Raw genomic sequence first — 15,585 nt, 5'->3', positions numbered from 1 at the left:
TATATGTGTGGTTTTCAGTAATTGAGGATGGATCTCTGAACCTGAAACTGAACTTTCGACAAACACGAGAAGCTATCTCTGTTGGAAAGATCAACTGATCAGAACTGAGAAGCATGAGCTGAATTAGTCCTTTCGGATTCAATCTTGATGACAAGCCTGTTTATTTGCAGAGTAAAAAAAAAAAGACAGACATTGTTGCCAGATTTCGCTATCACGGTTGGATGGATGAAATGTGCATCATGCCGTATGCCATTGCCAGGATAAGATAAGAACACCAAAACAAAGGCATCTGATAGGCAAAAAAAAAAAAATAAAGGCTGCAATTGTTCTCTGCCTCCTGTTTAAATTCCTCCTGGGTTTCCAAGAAGGATGTGGCTCCAACGCAGCTATATTCCAGGTGAAAGCGATGATGAGCCCATTAATTATATGATAGCTCTTTTAAATATTACTAGTGTGCATAGTTTTCATTCCAGATTCTAGAAGACGGAAATCCAATTTATGCATGATTTTTCTTGCCTGCTTCTTTTTTCCCGAACGCGTAAAAAAATTGCATGTCAATATATTAGATTCTTTTTGCTTGCTTCATGTGCAAAGAATAAAACAGATGCTTGCGTCCCTATCAATTATCAATTGCAATCCGGTATACGATTTGGCACTTTTACCTACCTCTTTTCCAGCCTTTTGCACATATAATATATGTGATTAGTCACTAATGTCAGTGGTGTGACCTAAAAAAAGTGAATATTAAGGAAGGAACTACTATCAAATAAATAGAAAGGATAAGGGTTTGAACTCAGATCGGCTAGCCCACCACCTTGTGAAGCTAGCCGAAATACCCCTGGGCATTTCTCTGACCTTAGAAGGACGTTTATGGATTATTTAGCGGGTTGCATGGTGTTTACTTATTAATTTATTCCATCTGGTGAATTATTCTAGGCTTTTAGCTGCCGATACTTTGCCTGGTATGTGATTTATTGCCAACCCATTCATAGTATTGGAAGGACATAAACCACCAGTGGTTGAACATATGAAGCAAGATGAATGGTTGGTATTATAAGGTACAACTAAAATGATTTTGTGCACTCCTGCAGTGAATTTCTTGGAGTGTTCAATCAATTCATGACTGATGACACCCACTGGTAGGGATTAAACATTGACCAGTCAAAAACCATAAGCATTCAGTATACCTGAGTCTGTATTCCAAGAATTACTAGTGTTTAATGAACTGTAATTATTTCCATTTCTGCTCATAGAGTTTAGATAAATGGTTCAACCAAGTGACGGTGAATCTAGCCTGATAAACAATTCCAGAAGGGAGTAAAGCTGGTGATCTAATGGAAGAATATAGCACCTTAGCCTTTTATTACAGTGCATACTAATGTTCTTACAAAATAAAGAAGCTTCAGCAAAATCATCTTTGATTAGTGTTGAAATTAGTAGTAAAAACGTGTCACATGGATTGAACTAACTAAGCACAAAAAGAATCTACCATTTTGTGATCACTAGTACTACATTTCATGGAGCAGCTTTATTTTTAATCAAAATACAGAATCTTACAGAAGTGATTGTTGTGCTACAAATAAATCGTCAGTTCTCGCTTTAGTAGGGCTAAGACTACTAAAGGTCCACAGTGATAGATTGCAAAAACACGCACATATTCACAACCTTTCTTGAGCTTTCTTCTTCCATCAATCTCTAACAAGAGTACAAGACATATGCATTATTTCACTGGAAGTTAGTACTATGCCATCACAATCTTTGCAAAAGCAACTACGGCATAACTGTAAGAAATAATCATTACTATGTTAAGCTGCTTAGAAAACATTATGGTCCTTATATATAATACAGTATTATTAGCAGGTACTTGTTTGTATAAGAGCACAAGAAAGTTAGGAGTACCCAAAAAAAAAGAGAGAATAAAGGGTAAAGGGAGATTATAAGCAGGAGAACAAGTTGTGTATCATATTGTTTCTTGATGCATTTGTAATTTGTTCGACTTTGCTCTCAGTGTACGAACGTTTCTCTGCTTCTCTTCCCAGTTCTTCAGGTGCTAATAATTGTTTTTAGCACCTAGAGTTATGTTTCTCATTTTGAAGTCAGTTATATTTTTAGCGAATTCCCTAGTTTGAACTTTAAGTTACAACCAAGTGATTTCGCATGATGCAAAAGAGCATTTCTATCTGTGCTGTATATCTCTCCTTTTAATGCCTTTACACTTTACAGTGGGAGAATCCATTGAGAACTTGATGATCCCGGGGGCTTTGCCTTTTTTTCCACAGCTCTTTTTTTTTTTTTTTTTTTGCTCACATCTACGTCAGAAGAGACCAACTTGGATGGCTACAAGGCTATTCTTATCTGCAAGACGATTGAATCATTCAGGAAAATCCAACTGAGCAACAGCAAAGATGCGTGTACCATTTTATGGTTGTTATTTGTTAATGATGTTTCTTTTATACGGACACTATTTTAATCCACTTTTCTATTGTAGGTTGGTTGGTTCTTCGTAATAGCTCACTACTTCTGGTTCAAAAGAGTAAAAGAAGCAGGACATGTTTGGTGGTGGTTGGCAATGCCTGATTGAAGAACACAAGATTCAGATCAAGCTTGCCTCCGAGTAGTTATCATCAGAAATTGGCAATGGATCTGTCAAAATTTCAAAATTATGGTACAATTGTACGATCTTAATTGAAGTGTGTGATTCTGAGAAACGTCTGTTGGAAATTTGGTCATAATTCGGCATATTTTAATCCAAAATATTAAGACAATAAACATGACATTTGCAATATGAGTAGATCTAATGACAGTGCTAGATGTATATAACTTGAGTATGCTTAATATGAAATAAGCATCAACATTTACATAGTAACGCAATGCTGCCATTGTGAAGAGTATTAACAAAGAAACATCTAATAGAATCGGGAAAATAAAACTATACCCCGAGAACGTCCCACCGCTGGATTTTGAGGCAGTATTGCCTCCGTTGATGTCGTTCATCTTCTTGTCTCCAATCTCCGTTGACATCTTGGTGAAGGCGCCGATGCAACAGCAGTAGCCACGAAGAACAAGAGCAGTCACGCTTGAAGCGCTACCCAAAAACTTGATCGTCCGCCTACCCTTGCAAGTTCTCAAGCGGACGGAGTTCCGGAGGCACATGCTCGTCCCGTACACCTGTGCGCGCCCGCCTACCCTTGCAAGTTCTCAAGCGGACGGAGTTCCGGAGGCACATGCTCGTCCCGTACACCTGTGCGCGCCCGCCTACCCTTGCAAGTTCTCAAGCGGACGGAGTTCCGGAGGCACATGCTCGTCCCGTACACCTGTGCGCGCAGGTGAACAGAACCTTGATACGAAATCAATTCTCCGTGTTTATTACCTGATACGAAATCAATTCTCCGTGTTTATTACCTGATACGAAATCAATTCTCCGTGTTTATTACCGTCCGTTACAAAACAAGAGAGCGCAGCAGCTGTCTATCTCGCCTCGCCCCGCCTGGTTGTCCGCGCGCCATCTCAACCGGTCAACAGAAACTCTCCACTAGCTCCGTATTTAAGTTGAGACCTCTTCACTTAGATTTCCAAGATGGTATTATTACCCATAGCACTTAATGTGGGCCAATGGAATTTATTAGGATTTAATTGGGCCTAGCCCATTAATCTAACACAGAGGTCTTCCGATTAGCTCTACAAAATGGTAGGCTAGACAATCTGGATTCGAAGCATTACCCCTTCTAATTATTCGATATTAGGTTCTTCCTAATATTCATATTTTTTAAGTGTGTGATTCTACAATTCTTTGTACGAAGAATTTACGGTTTTTATTTTTATAATTATATAATTGTCATCCTACTTAGAACTTTCGATTTAGAATCGTGATTTTAACGACCTTGCTCATGAGAACTAATAAGAAACATATGAGATCGATCTGTGGCCTCTGCATCAACCATAAGATCATAAGCAGAGTACACGCGCAGCTGCTGCAAATCATTGGAGATTGCAAGAACAGAGAGCCGTGGGCTCAGTCTGTCAAGCTCGTACGCTGGTTTTGTCATGATTTCTTCTTCCTTTTTCTTTTCTGAAGCAATTCTGTTCTGTTCTGTTTTCTGAACCAAACCTTTTGGATGAATTCCAAATGCTGCAGCCTGAATCTGGTGGCCTTATCTCTGCTCCTACTTGCCAAACTTTGGCGTCAGCATTTTGCTAAATTATTATATCTGCAACCTGCAAAACGGAATATGATATGATACAATATACATGCAGATTTTTCTGGAAATAATTTAGCCTGCTACTGTACATGAGTATATCCATTGTACATGTACATGTACATGAGCAGTATATCCATTATACAGTCTAAATCCCTATAAAATTACTTCGTCCAGTTTTTAATACACGGCAGCGTCATTGAATTTTGATACATGTTCCACCATTCATCTTTTTTTTTTGCAAATATATAAAAATGTTTAAGTGCATTTAATAATAAACCAAGTAGAAAAAAGCCAATAATTACATTTTTTTTCTGTACGATGAATAATATCCAAAAACAAACTGCCCCATCAGTTATTTGAAAGAAAAAAAAACTAACAGTGCTCGTTCTCCATCTGAAAGAAAACTGAGCAGGTAACTATTGTATTAGTGTCAATCTAATCACAAACTTAGATGTTTATGACCCACAAACATAACACTAGTGCTAACGATTTAAACTCCAAAACCTATAGTAGTTTGTAATAATTTTTATTACTGAATATGTAGTTTTACGATACTTCACCTTAAATATGTTCTATGATAAATCTAGTGCTAAATCTATAGTTTTATAAAACATCACCTTAAATTTATATATTTTTTTTATAATTTAACTAAAGTATCCGTAATTTCGTGTTTTTTTTTCATGCAACCATGTGTATCACGGTCAATCAATGCAGTAGTATGTTGTGTGCAGCTATCTTGCGGCTGCACCGAGTCCACGAAGCGGCGTCGGCATCGCGGTGGGGCCCACCTGTCAGCCACAGCCCCGACGAGACGAGAGACCTCTCCTCCGTCTCGCTCTCCTCCTCTCTCGATTGCTTTTCTGCAGTTCGACTGTTCTACTCCTCATCGACTGGGTGGTGGTGCGCGATGCGCTTTAAAAGGCGTCGCCTTTGCCTCCCTCCGCCTTCCCCTCGCTGCAATCCCATCGTCCACTCCCCCGTTTCCATCCCCCCGAATCTTCTTCTTCTCTTCTTGCGGTGACTGAGAAGAAGAAAAAAAAAAAGAAAGAGAAGAAAAATTGCTACGAGATTCCTTCTTCGTCGCCGCCGCTGCTGCTGCGTTATCCCCAAGGTGAGAGCTTTTTGTGCTTTGAGCCTTTGGATGGTGTGGTTTGGTGGGGGCGCTGATGGTTGGGGACCTGGGTGGTGGTGTTTGCCCGTGCACAATTCGTTCCCTTCTTCTTCTTCTTTTTTTTGTTGTTGGATGCTCGTGTAGGCTGTGGTTTCTTTGCTTGCTGACTTACAGTGGATTTTTGGTGGGGTTTGGGGGTGCGATTCTGAGGTGATCGGCCTCAAAGGTGGTCGCTTTGGCTGGATTGGTTCTTGGGTTGAGTGAATTTCCTCGTTGATTTTGCTGCAGTTGGTGTGTGTTCATGCCTTGCCTGGTGTTTGATTGGAGAATTGGGGTTTGAGGATTTGTGCGGTCCTCTGCGCTGTTAAGTTTTCGGTAGAGACGTGGAGTTGACTATTAAGAGCATAACATCCTTCAAGAAAGGATTCTTTGCGTGCATTTTCTATAGGTGCAGATCGATTTCAGGAAGTTCCAGTCGATTCGTATAGGATAGGTGATGGTTATTTAGTGAATTTATGTTCTTTGTGAGTTTGAGTTTCAGTTGGTTGTGGCAAAGTTAGATGGCAAGTACCCACCACAAGTCTACAAGTACCTGCTTGTTAGTTTCTTCTGGGTAGGAGCTTCGCTGTTTAGAACAATTTTTGTGCTCTTGTTCTTGTGGTCACTGGTCAGGCTTGGTTTTGCAGAGACAAAAATCACATATGTGATGTAGCCTTCAACCTTGTACTGTTTAGTGTTGAATTTGGATAAGGTTGTCTTCGGTTGAACCAAAGCATTAGGTTACCTGTCCTACTTGTTCTCGCCTTCTGTGAGATTATATTATTTCTTGAGTTGTTCACTTCTTAATAAAATCTTTAGGACAATGATTGCTTTCTTTTTTTTTGGTTGAAAGGAAGAACAATGATTGCTTCATCAGTTCTGGAGATTGTGGTTCTTAATGTCGTCCTTGTGCAGATAAAAAAAAATCATCTGGTTCTTGTTCACATTTACTTAGGGGTCATACATTTTTTACTTTTACAGTGTTACAGCCTTTTGTGTGCCCTGCTGTTAACCTCCCTGCAACCTGCATGTTGTATGCTCAGGAGCCTCATTGAGGCATATGAAACTGCCCGCTATAATTTCTTCTTGCCTGATGCTTAGGATTTTAGCAAGTTCATAATGATGCAGTGATGGTCGTGACATCCTGCTTTTTGTCTGGTGTAGTTTATGCCTTGCTAATACTTATCCATTTATTGATCTTTGTTCTGTTCAGATTTTTGGGATAGGGTTTTCTGTTCTCTCTCATAACTCATAAGGGTAAATGGGTTCAGAAGGACCTTCAGTTGTTACTGTCCATGTTACCGGATTTAAGAAGTTCCATGGGGTTGCTGAGAACCCAACTGAGAAAATTGTGGGCAATCTTAAATCATTCGTAGAAAAGAAAGGATTGCCGAAAAACCTTGTACTTGGAAGCTGCACAGTGCTTGAAACTGCAGGGCAGGGGGCACTTGGCACATTATATAAGGTTTTGGAATCTGCCATTGCAGAAAGAGAGAATGGGTCATCGGCTCAGGGGCAAGTAATTTGGGTTGGTATCCACCTTCCTTGATTCCATATTACATAATGATGTAATGCAGTCAGCACCTTGCGTATTGCAATGCTGTCCTATCAGAAAAAGAATAAGGAAGTTTCTATTTGCCTTCAATGCCACTCGAATAGTCGAATTAATTATCATTTGAAACTTGTTCAGATCCATTTTGGAGTTAATAGTGGTGCAACAAGGTTTGCTCTTGAGAATCAGGCTGTTAACGAAGCCACCTTCCGTTGTCCAGATGAGCTAGGGTGGAAACCTCAGGTTGTGATTTTGTCCAATTACTTATCTTTGTCTATATATCTTGACATTGTGTTTACCGGTTTGATTGTTCCGTGCAGAGGGTTCCTATTGTACTATCGGATGGAGCCATCTCACGGACAAGAGAGGTACAAGTTAAAAAAAGTTTGTCTGGAAATTAATGGATGTTTGTTGAAAGTACAGCTACGAACAGCAGAGTTACATATTATCTTTTCATAGTTCACTAGTCCTTTCCCCCCACATAATTCTAATGGCCATGACCCCACAAGACACCTTCCCATTGAATGAAAAAAAGAAGTCCAAACTGCCAAATAGAACACCATAGGTCTGCTGCGATCACTTTCTTCACTGTTACGTTACCTACGCGAGCTTGATTTTCAGAAGTACTATTGAACATCTCTTTTCTTCCTATTTCTTTCAATACGAACAAATCAGTTAGGAATATATTCAAAAGGACAATGGTAATCTGTGATTGCCTGATTACAGCACGATCTTCTCTACAAAATAATATCACAAATGCCCCCTATTCTTTTCCCCGCATGTTCAGAATACCCATATTTTGTGTTTAAAACTTATCATAATGGAATGTTTAAAACCTACCATAATGGATTTATGTGGTTTGAATATGTTGCCTGTATGATAACAAACAAAGATAGTTCATATGCGCATTATTGAATGAATAAAATGTCAATCATCAGATATTTCAAGTTTTGGATTGAGAGTACTGTTGATCTTGAGACTAATCACATTTATCTGAACTTTTCATGAACAACCAGACTACGCTTCCGGTAAATGAGTTGACCAAGTCACTCCGGAAGACAGGCTACGATGTAATGCCATCAGACGATGCTGGTCGGTTTGTATGCAACTATGTGTATTATCATTCTCTTCGGTTCGCAGAGCAACACGGCATCAAATCTCTGTTTGTACATGTGCCCCTGTTCTTGACGATCGATGAGGAGGTCCAGATGCATTTTGTTGCTTCCCTTCTTGAAGCTCTTGCTGTCTTGAACTAGGGAAAAAGAAATAACAATTCAAGATTGGAAGCAGGCTGAATAAAACTGTATTGTCATCGATGATATTGGTCTTGCTCCAAAGGGTGTATTTATGGGGAAATTGGCTGCTTAGAGTGTGTTCTTGGTCAGATGCCACTTGTATTCCACTACATCACATGTTCTAAACATGCCTGAAAACAAACTTGGTTTTCAATAAAAATCGACAGATCGTCGAAATGGATGCATTGCATCCAGTACGGTTGTTGATGTTGCTTTTGCATTTCTGATGCCAATGCGTTGGTGATTTGCCAGTAAACAAAACAACACCCGTCCTCGTCAGAGTTCAGATATATCTGTCATCCTTTCTTCCCTCTTGCTTTGATAGAAACAGGAACTCCATTTTGCATTTTCGCTCCAGCTTTCACCCGTTTTGTTTGAGTCGTGATGTTAACTGAATTTCTAAAAGAAATCAAATCACTTGCCTTTGGTCAGAGAAAGAAGCGATGCCCTGTGCCTCCTTGAGTCGAAGTTCAGAGTTCATCAGATAACAGAAATTCAGAATCTCCAGAACATTTTACAGCGTTCGACGCTCCCTGCCTGCAACTTGGCAAGCTGCATGCCGAAAACTGCAGTGCTGCAAATCTAAAGTGAATGGTGATTGCAATCAGAATCTAGGTAGGCCGTCGGTGGCCTTGTGATTTGGGCCATATGGGCCAGTTTCAGTCGCAGTCCCAGATGTTCCTGGGGCCTGATTACATGGCTGGTAAACCTGCTAGGCTGCTAGCAGCGATGAAAGAATTCATGCCGTTGTTGGATGTTCGCAAGGTGCCAGATAAGCAGCACTTCAGTAGCTAGCTAGGGATAGATCGCCATGGCCGGAGCTAAGCTTGCCGCTACAGTGGCCGCATGCGCCTTGCTCCTCCTAGCCACCGCGGCGGCGTGCCATGGCCTCGAGGTCGGCGCCACTACCGGCGTTCGTGCCCCAAGGCGGAGGCCCTCGTCAGGGCCGAGGTGAAGAAGGCCGTCGTCAAGAACGCCGGCGCCGGCGCCGGCCTCATCCGCATGCTCTTCCACGACTGCTTCGTCGAGGTGATTAAGCACATCGATCCACCAATGGCGACGCACGGCGAGGTGCGTGCTCGCCGGCTAATTGATTAGCGTGCGCCCCGTGGCGTGCAGGGGTGCGACGCGTCCGTGCTGCTCGACCCGACGCCGGCGAACCCGCGGCCGGAGAAGCTCGGCCCGCCGCCAAGGGCCTCGCCGCCGCCGACGTGGTCGTGCTCTCCGGCGCGCACACTTCATCGGCCGCTCCCACTGCTCCTCCTTCGCGCCGGGCCGCCTTGCCTCGGCCTCGCCGCCGTCCGACATGGCCGTGGCGCTGGCGAACCTCCTGCGGAGGCGGTGCCCGGCGACGGCGAGCCCCGCCGCCGGCGACGACCCGACGGTGGCGCAGGACGTGGTCACCCCTTGCGCGCTCGACAACCAGTTCGATCTACAAGAACGTGCTCGCGCGCCGCGTTCTGTTCGCGTCGGACGCCGCGCTGCTGTCGTCCCCGGCGACGGCGAGGATGGTGCGCGCCAACGCGCGGCTCCCGGCGTCGTGGGAGAAGAAGTTCGCGAGGGCGATGGTGAGGATGGCGAGCATCGAGCTCAAGGCCGCCCACCGCGGCGAGATCAGGAAGAACTGCAGGGTCGTCAACTAGCGAGCTACTGATTGAGCTAAGCTAGTGGCCGCCATGGATGATCTGACGTTTGGTCTCGTTCCAATCCATCTTTCATTTTTTATTTCGATTGCGACGATCTGAAGAACAATTTGTGCCACGATCTGAAGAACAATTTGAGAGTGAAGCGAGTGATCTACTGTTGGGTTGGTGGCTTGCTTTGGTTCTGTTCTTGCAGGGGAGATGTGTTTATTTGTTGATTAATTTTGTCAAATTTGGTTTCATTTGCTGGCGTTTACTGTCATCTCGGATGAAAATGTACCAAATCCTCTTTGGTATTCTATTTGCATGCAACATTTGGGAAAGTCAATTTACAACTCCGGTGCACATGTACTCATCTCTTGCATGTCATATCCAAATTGTTATGTACTAATTTTTTTATAAAAAAAAGAGTATAACAACAGAATAGATTACAATGTTATACTACAATATGTCGGATTACTGTAACATTTTAGCAGTAACAACAAATATGAGTAACAATACAGTCTTCTGGTATAAATCAATAAATTAAATCATGTACCAATGTATAAATTCAGCTCAATTTAAGTTCGTAATTGAATGGTTTTTTTTTTCAGTCATGTATTAAACATATGGCTTGATATATGCAATTGTATTAATTAGTTGACGACCCTGCAGTTCTTCCTGATCTCGCCGCCGGCGCCGGACTTGACCTCGACGGCGGCCATCCTCACCATCGCCGCCCTGAACTTCCCCTCCCACAGCCCCGGGATGATCGCGTTCGCCAGCACCGCCACCTTCGTCTCCAGCGACGTCAGCAGCGCCGCGTCCGACGTGAACAGCGCGCTGCCGTTGAGCACGTTGGTGTAGTACTGCCTGTCGAGCACGTCGGGCGTCACGGCGTCCTGCAACACCGTGGGGTCGCCGCCGCCGCCGCTGCTCGCGTTCGCGCTGCACTGCTGCGTCAGGGAGGCGGCGAGGGCCGGGTTGATGTCGGAGCCCGACGACGACGACGAGTTGAGGCGGTCGGAGAAGGAGGAGCAGTGTGACCTGCCGACGGAGTGCGCGCCGGAGAGCACGACGAGGTCGCCGACGCCGAGCCCCTTGGCGGCGAAGCTGGCGGTGAGGGCGCTGAGGTTGGAGGTCGGCGGCGGGAGGAAGCCGAGCGCCTCGCTGGCGAGCGACACGCGCCCGTCGAGCCGCCCCGCGGGCATGGCGAAGTCGACCCCGCTGCCGCTGAGGAGCACGGTGGCGTCGCGCGCGGCGAAGGCGACGACGTCGGCGCAGGAGACGTCGCCCGGGCACGCCGCCTCCAGCGCCGCCTTGGCCTCGTCGATCACCTCGAATCCCCGCAGCGACAGGTTCGGCGGCGCCAGCTTCTCCGGCTGCGTGTTCGCCGCCGTCGCGTCGAGGAGGACGGAGCCATCACACCCCTGGACGAAGCAGTCGTGGAAGAGCAAGCGGATGAGCCCCGCTCCGACGCCGGCGTCCTGCGCCACCGCGTTCCTCACGACGCCCCTCACGATCTCCTCGGCGTTGGGGCAGACGCTGTCGTAGTAGCCGACGGCGAGCCCGCCGCCGCTCGCACTCGGGCTCGGGCTTGGGCTTGGGCTTGGGCCGTACCCTCCTTGGCCCATGACATGGCCCAGCAAAGCTAGCACAGTGATCACAGCAGCAAGCAGCTTAGTCGCCATGGCTGATGAATCGATCGAGCAAAAATGCAGAAGCAGCTACGAGTACTGAACTGAAGTTGTGTGTGCTTTTTTGCTGCAGTTGCTTGGGAAGCTTGAGTATTTATAGTGCGAGGAGAACGTACGGTGGTTAGAAGATTTTGAATGGTTAGTTCGTTGGTTGGATGCGTGGTAATGTAGGATTAGCTTAAGCTAAGCCAGCATGAACGGTAACATGGGAGCCAATAATTCAGAGGTTGACTTGCGACTTTTGCTTTTGCAGTGATTATGCAATCTGTCCGGGGTTTAATTAACAACGCGTTAACATATTATTGGACTGATGAAATTATATATGGGAGTTCAATTTGAGGTGTTTGTAGCGAATGTTGCTTGGATAAGTCTGCATGTGTGTCTCCGGAAATTCAGAGTTTCAGTGGGCGAACCCTCTGATAAACTGAACTTGAGAGTTTCAGAGTTGGAGATTCGCTGGCAATAATCACATCCGTAGAGTAGGGAGAGCAACGCGTCATTCAACATGGCCACCGGCAGGATGCATGATTTGTTTACAAAATGGTGATTGCCTAATATAATGCATGTACTCCGTGATTTATGCAGAGCGGTGAGTTTAATCAAATTGAACAGTATTAAATTTCTTGCTTAACATTTTTGCTTCAGACAGCGGCAAAGCTCCCTCTGCTGGTTTCAGGAAAGGTCTCTCACCTTGTGAACAACAGCGACTGGGGAAGACATTAACTTGTGATTACAAACCGTGTCATTGCTGATTAGCCATGAACTCCAGGCAAAATGCAGAAGAGAAGAACAAAAGTCAGCTCTGACAATGCCAAGTGCCAACTAGGTTTTCTTCAGCCGAAATGAGGTTTCCTCACCAAGAAGTCAAGAACATGCATCCTCTAAAGTATCTACTCCAGATGAATTGGGCTAAGATACATTTCAATCATTATACGTGCTTAGCTGTTTGTACCGCACCGACTTAACTGAAACTGAAACTGATCATCCCCTTGGCAACAGCTAATAATCTCAACCGCTTGATGAAGCCGGTGTGGCGGTGTCGATTCAGTAACCATATGAATGAAATGTTTAATATTCAGAGTTTCTCATTATTTATACAGAGATTTGGTACAATAAAATTTACTTTCCAATGCCCAAGAGGCCAAGAAACTGCATACCATCCACAACTCTAACCAACGTTTCCATTGGGTTGTGTTGTCGTGCAGAAAACTCCCTACCAGACAATCTTGTTGCTTGCAAACAAACTAATGAGTGGAAGTTCATTTTAATTAGTCCATGTATATTACCAAAAAAAACACATGTTTGACATGTCCTAAACCACATTTTTGCCAAGTGCAACTGTGCAAGTCATGTTTAGTTCTTAGCTTACCGGAACAGAGTTCTTTGACACTACTGTTCTTGCTCTCAGTAATACGATGATAATGATACAGATTGCCAAGTTGATCTCCATCCGATGTCGTTTGAAATGTAGATTTGAGATTTTGTTAAAATTTGTTTTGAATTTTGTAACGAATATTTGGACATCTAAACGATATTGTTAACTACAAAGTTGTATATCTCCTTGAGCTCTACGATTTTGATATAAAGTTTGATTTCATCCGACTTTATATGGTGTATATTTTAAATTACAAAATCATAGAGTTAACAAGCTATATTGGAAATTTTATATTTAGGCCCCTTAACATCTTTTGGAGGGTATTTTTTTTTAAAAAAAAGGAGGATGTGGAATGTATAGATTTGTAAATTTTTGAAACCAAAAATTACTTTTTAATTCTTTTAATAAAAATGTAAAAATAAAAAAAAACTCTAGCCTAGAGGAATGGGCCATAAACCCATCAGCAAGCCCAATACATTTGGGCCTGTTGCCCAAGAAAGAACTCATAAGCCTAGAAATATCTGAAAGGAAAAGGTACACCTAAGGTCCCTCAACTTGTCCTCGAGTTACAAAATCGTTCCCCAACCGCAAAACCAGATATCGGTGTCCCTTAACTAATTAAAACCGGTTACAATAGATACTTCGGTGGTTTTGACCCCGGTTTTGGTCTAGGTGGCTGCTGAATCAGCGTGAGACCCACGTGGGCCCCACGTGTCAGGCTGCCACGTCGTGAGTGTCTCTCTTTCCCTCTCCTCTCCCTTCCCCCTCCACTCTCTCTCTGCCTGTCTGGGGCTAGGCTGGCCGGCAGGCGGCAGGCGGTTGGGAGGAGGTCGTCGGGGCGAGGAGCTCCGACGGCCGGCCGGCGATGCGGCGGCGGCGATGCGGGAGAAGGTGAGGGAGGCGACGGCTGCGTTGTCCCACCACCATGAGAACGCCGGCATCTGGAGGCGGAGGCCGGCGCGCTCCACCATGCGAACGAGCTCGTCGTAGGCCTCCCAGTCGTATCACTGGGGACCCTCCCGCTCCACCACCCCCTCCACGCCGGCACTCCACAGCGCCAGCAGGCTCGCCACCATCGCTCGCGCCCTCCCCCCGCTTCTCCTCGGTGATTGCAGCGGCTGAGGTCGACTCCCCTGCCTCGCCGTGCTCTTCCTCGGCGAGTACGTGCCTGACCACACGCTCGACGCAGTCCACGTCGTAGAGCGTCTTCATGCCGCCGGAGTAGCTCGGGATGAGCACGTCCTCCAGCGTGGCGTGCTCCAGCTGCGTCGCGGCCTTCCGCCCGAGCGCCGCGTCCAACGCGAGCAGGATGTGCGCCGTCCACAGCTGCGCGAACAGGAACTTGGCGGTGACGACGCGCCCCGAGCACTTGTCGGTGGGGACGCTGGTGACCACCGCCTCCAGGAGGTCCCTCTGCTCCACCTCTGACGACGCCGGCGCCGACGCAAGCCGCCGCCGCATCGACCTCGATAGGCCGGTGATGGTGCCCTTGGCGTACGACACGAGACAACTCTCCCTAGCCTCCGTCCTCACATCGGCGCGCGCCGCCATGGCAGCCATTACCCTTCTGTACATGTCCTGCCCGAGGACGGCGAGGTCGTCGAACCAGGAGCGCGACGCGGCCGACGAGCGCGCGGTGGTGGCAAAGGGACTTGTTAAGTGATCCATGTTTTGTTCTTCATTTAAATTCACTCTTACGGCAGTGGTACCGAGAAATGGCAGTCATCCTCTCTTCCGTTTCTCCTGTCGTTCTCGTGCTTCAGAAACCAACAGCGTTTGCCAGTAAGGATGTGTTTTTATGCGTACGAATTTATCAGTTTGTGTATAGCTTCAGACTTGCAGAGGCCTCTGTCTCTCTGTGTCTGTGTTGCTTCGTATTTGTCGACTTTCATCACCCGCTTGTAAATATGCTGATGGCCTCCACGCAGCGACTGACAATGCCGAGCTCCTCGGCGTGCGGCAGCAGCTCCTCGCGGGACTTGAGCGCCTTGGTGGCCTCGCAGGGGTGCCGGAGCACTGCCTGCTCCAGGTAGGCCTCCACGCGCGCGGTCAGGTTGTCCTCGGCGTGCTCCTCCGTCATCTCCAGGTACTCCGCCGCGCACCGCAGCGGCTCGACGTTCCAGGCAGTGAGCTCGACGCGGACGTAGACGAGAGCGTCGTCCTTGACGGGCTCCCACTCCAGCGACGAGTCGGTGGCGCGGCCGCCGGGGGGCTGCGCCTGCAGCACCTTGCGGCCCGTTATCCCGAGCAGGAAGGGTTCGTTGGAGGCGGAGAGGTAGCGGCCATAGCAGCTGCGCCGCCGCGCCGCTGCCGCATCGCCGGCCGGCCGTCGGAGCTCCTCGCCCCGGCGACCTCCTCCTCACCGCCGGCCGGCCTGCCCCGAGAGGAGTGAGAGAGAGAGAGTGGAGGAGGAAGGCAGAGGAGGGGGAAAGAGATACACTCATGACGTGGCTGACATGTGGGGCCTACGCTGACTCAGCCGCCACGTAGACTAAAACCGGGTCAAAACCACTAATGACCTATTGTGATCGGTTTTGATTAATCAAGAGACGGCCGATATCTGGTTTTGTGGTTGGGGGACGATTTTGTAACTCGATGACAAGCTGTGGGACCTTCGGTGTACTTTTTCCTATCTGAAATTAAACCCCTTTTTTTTTTTCTGAAATGGGCCAAATCAATTTGTTTACGTTTTAAA

General features: G+C 46.2%; 3 protein-coding genes and 1 pseudogene across 3 annotated transcripts; 2 read left to right on the top strand and 2 right to left on the bottom strand.

Moving 5' to 3' along the window:
• The first annotated feature begins 5,066 nt into the window (after window positions 1-5,066).
• On the top strand, window positions 5,067-8,416 carry LOC127780000 (uncharacterized). The gene is made up of 5 exons (XM_052306943.1): window positions 5,067-5,310; window positions 6,563-6,877; window positions 7,040-7,144; window positions 7,222-7,269; window positions 7,918-8,416. The coding sequence occupies exons 2-5, from the start codon at window positions 6,611-6,613 to the stop codon at window positions 8,155-8,157; spliced, it is 660 nt and encodes a 219-aa protein (XP_052162903.1). The 5' UTR covers window positions 5,067-5,310; window positions 6,563-6,610; the 3' UTR covers window positions 8,158-8,416.
• A 591-nt stretch (window positions 8,417-9,007) lies between these two features.
• Window positions 9,008-9,839, top strand: LOC127780742 (peroxidase 2-like; annotated as a pseudogene).
• A 449-nt stretch (window positions 9,840-10,288) lies between these two features.
• On the bottom strand, window positions 10,289-11,564 carry LOC127779806 (peroxidase 2-like). The gene has a single exon (XM_052306707.1). It carries the CDS (start codon window positions 11,507-11,509, stop codon window positions 10,475-10,477), a length of 1,035 nt encoding a protein of 344 aa, XP_052162667.1. The 5' UTR covers window positions 11,510-11,564; the 3' UTR covers window positions 10,289-10,474.
• Window positions 11,565-13,682: 2,118 nt separating this feature from the next.
• On the bottom strand, window positions 13,683-15,334 carry LOC127780320 (BTB/POZ domain-containing protein At5g66560-like). The gene is made up of 3 exons (XM_052307224.1): window positions 15,329-15,334; window positions 14,786-15,108; window positions 13,683-14,604 (listed from the first exon to the last, which is right to left on the bottom strand). Exons 1-3 carry the CDS (start codon window positions 15,332-15,334, stop codon window positions 13,683-13,685), a joined length of 1,251 nt encoding a protein of 416 aa, XP_052163184.1.
• Between the last annotated feature and the right edge of the window lie 251 nt (window positions 15,335-15,585).

This window comes from Oryza glaberrima, chromosome 7 (genome assembly GCF_000147395.1).
Source record: "Oryza glaberrima chromosome 7, OglaRS2, whole genome shotgun sequence".
Lineage (NCBI taxonomy): Eukaryota > Viridiplantae > Streptophyta > Magnoliopsida > Poales > Poaceae > Oryza > Oryza glaberrima.
Note: the sequence above shows the minus strand (reverse complement) of the source record. Positions and strands in the feature narration are given on the sequence as shown.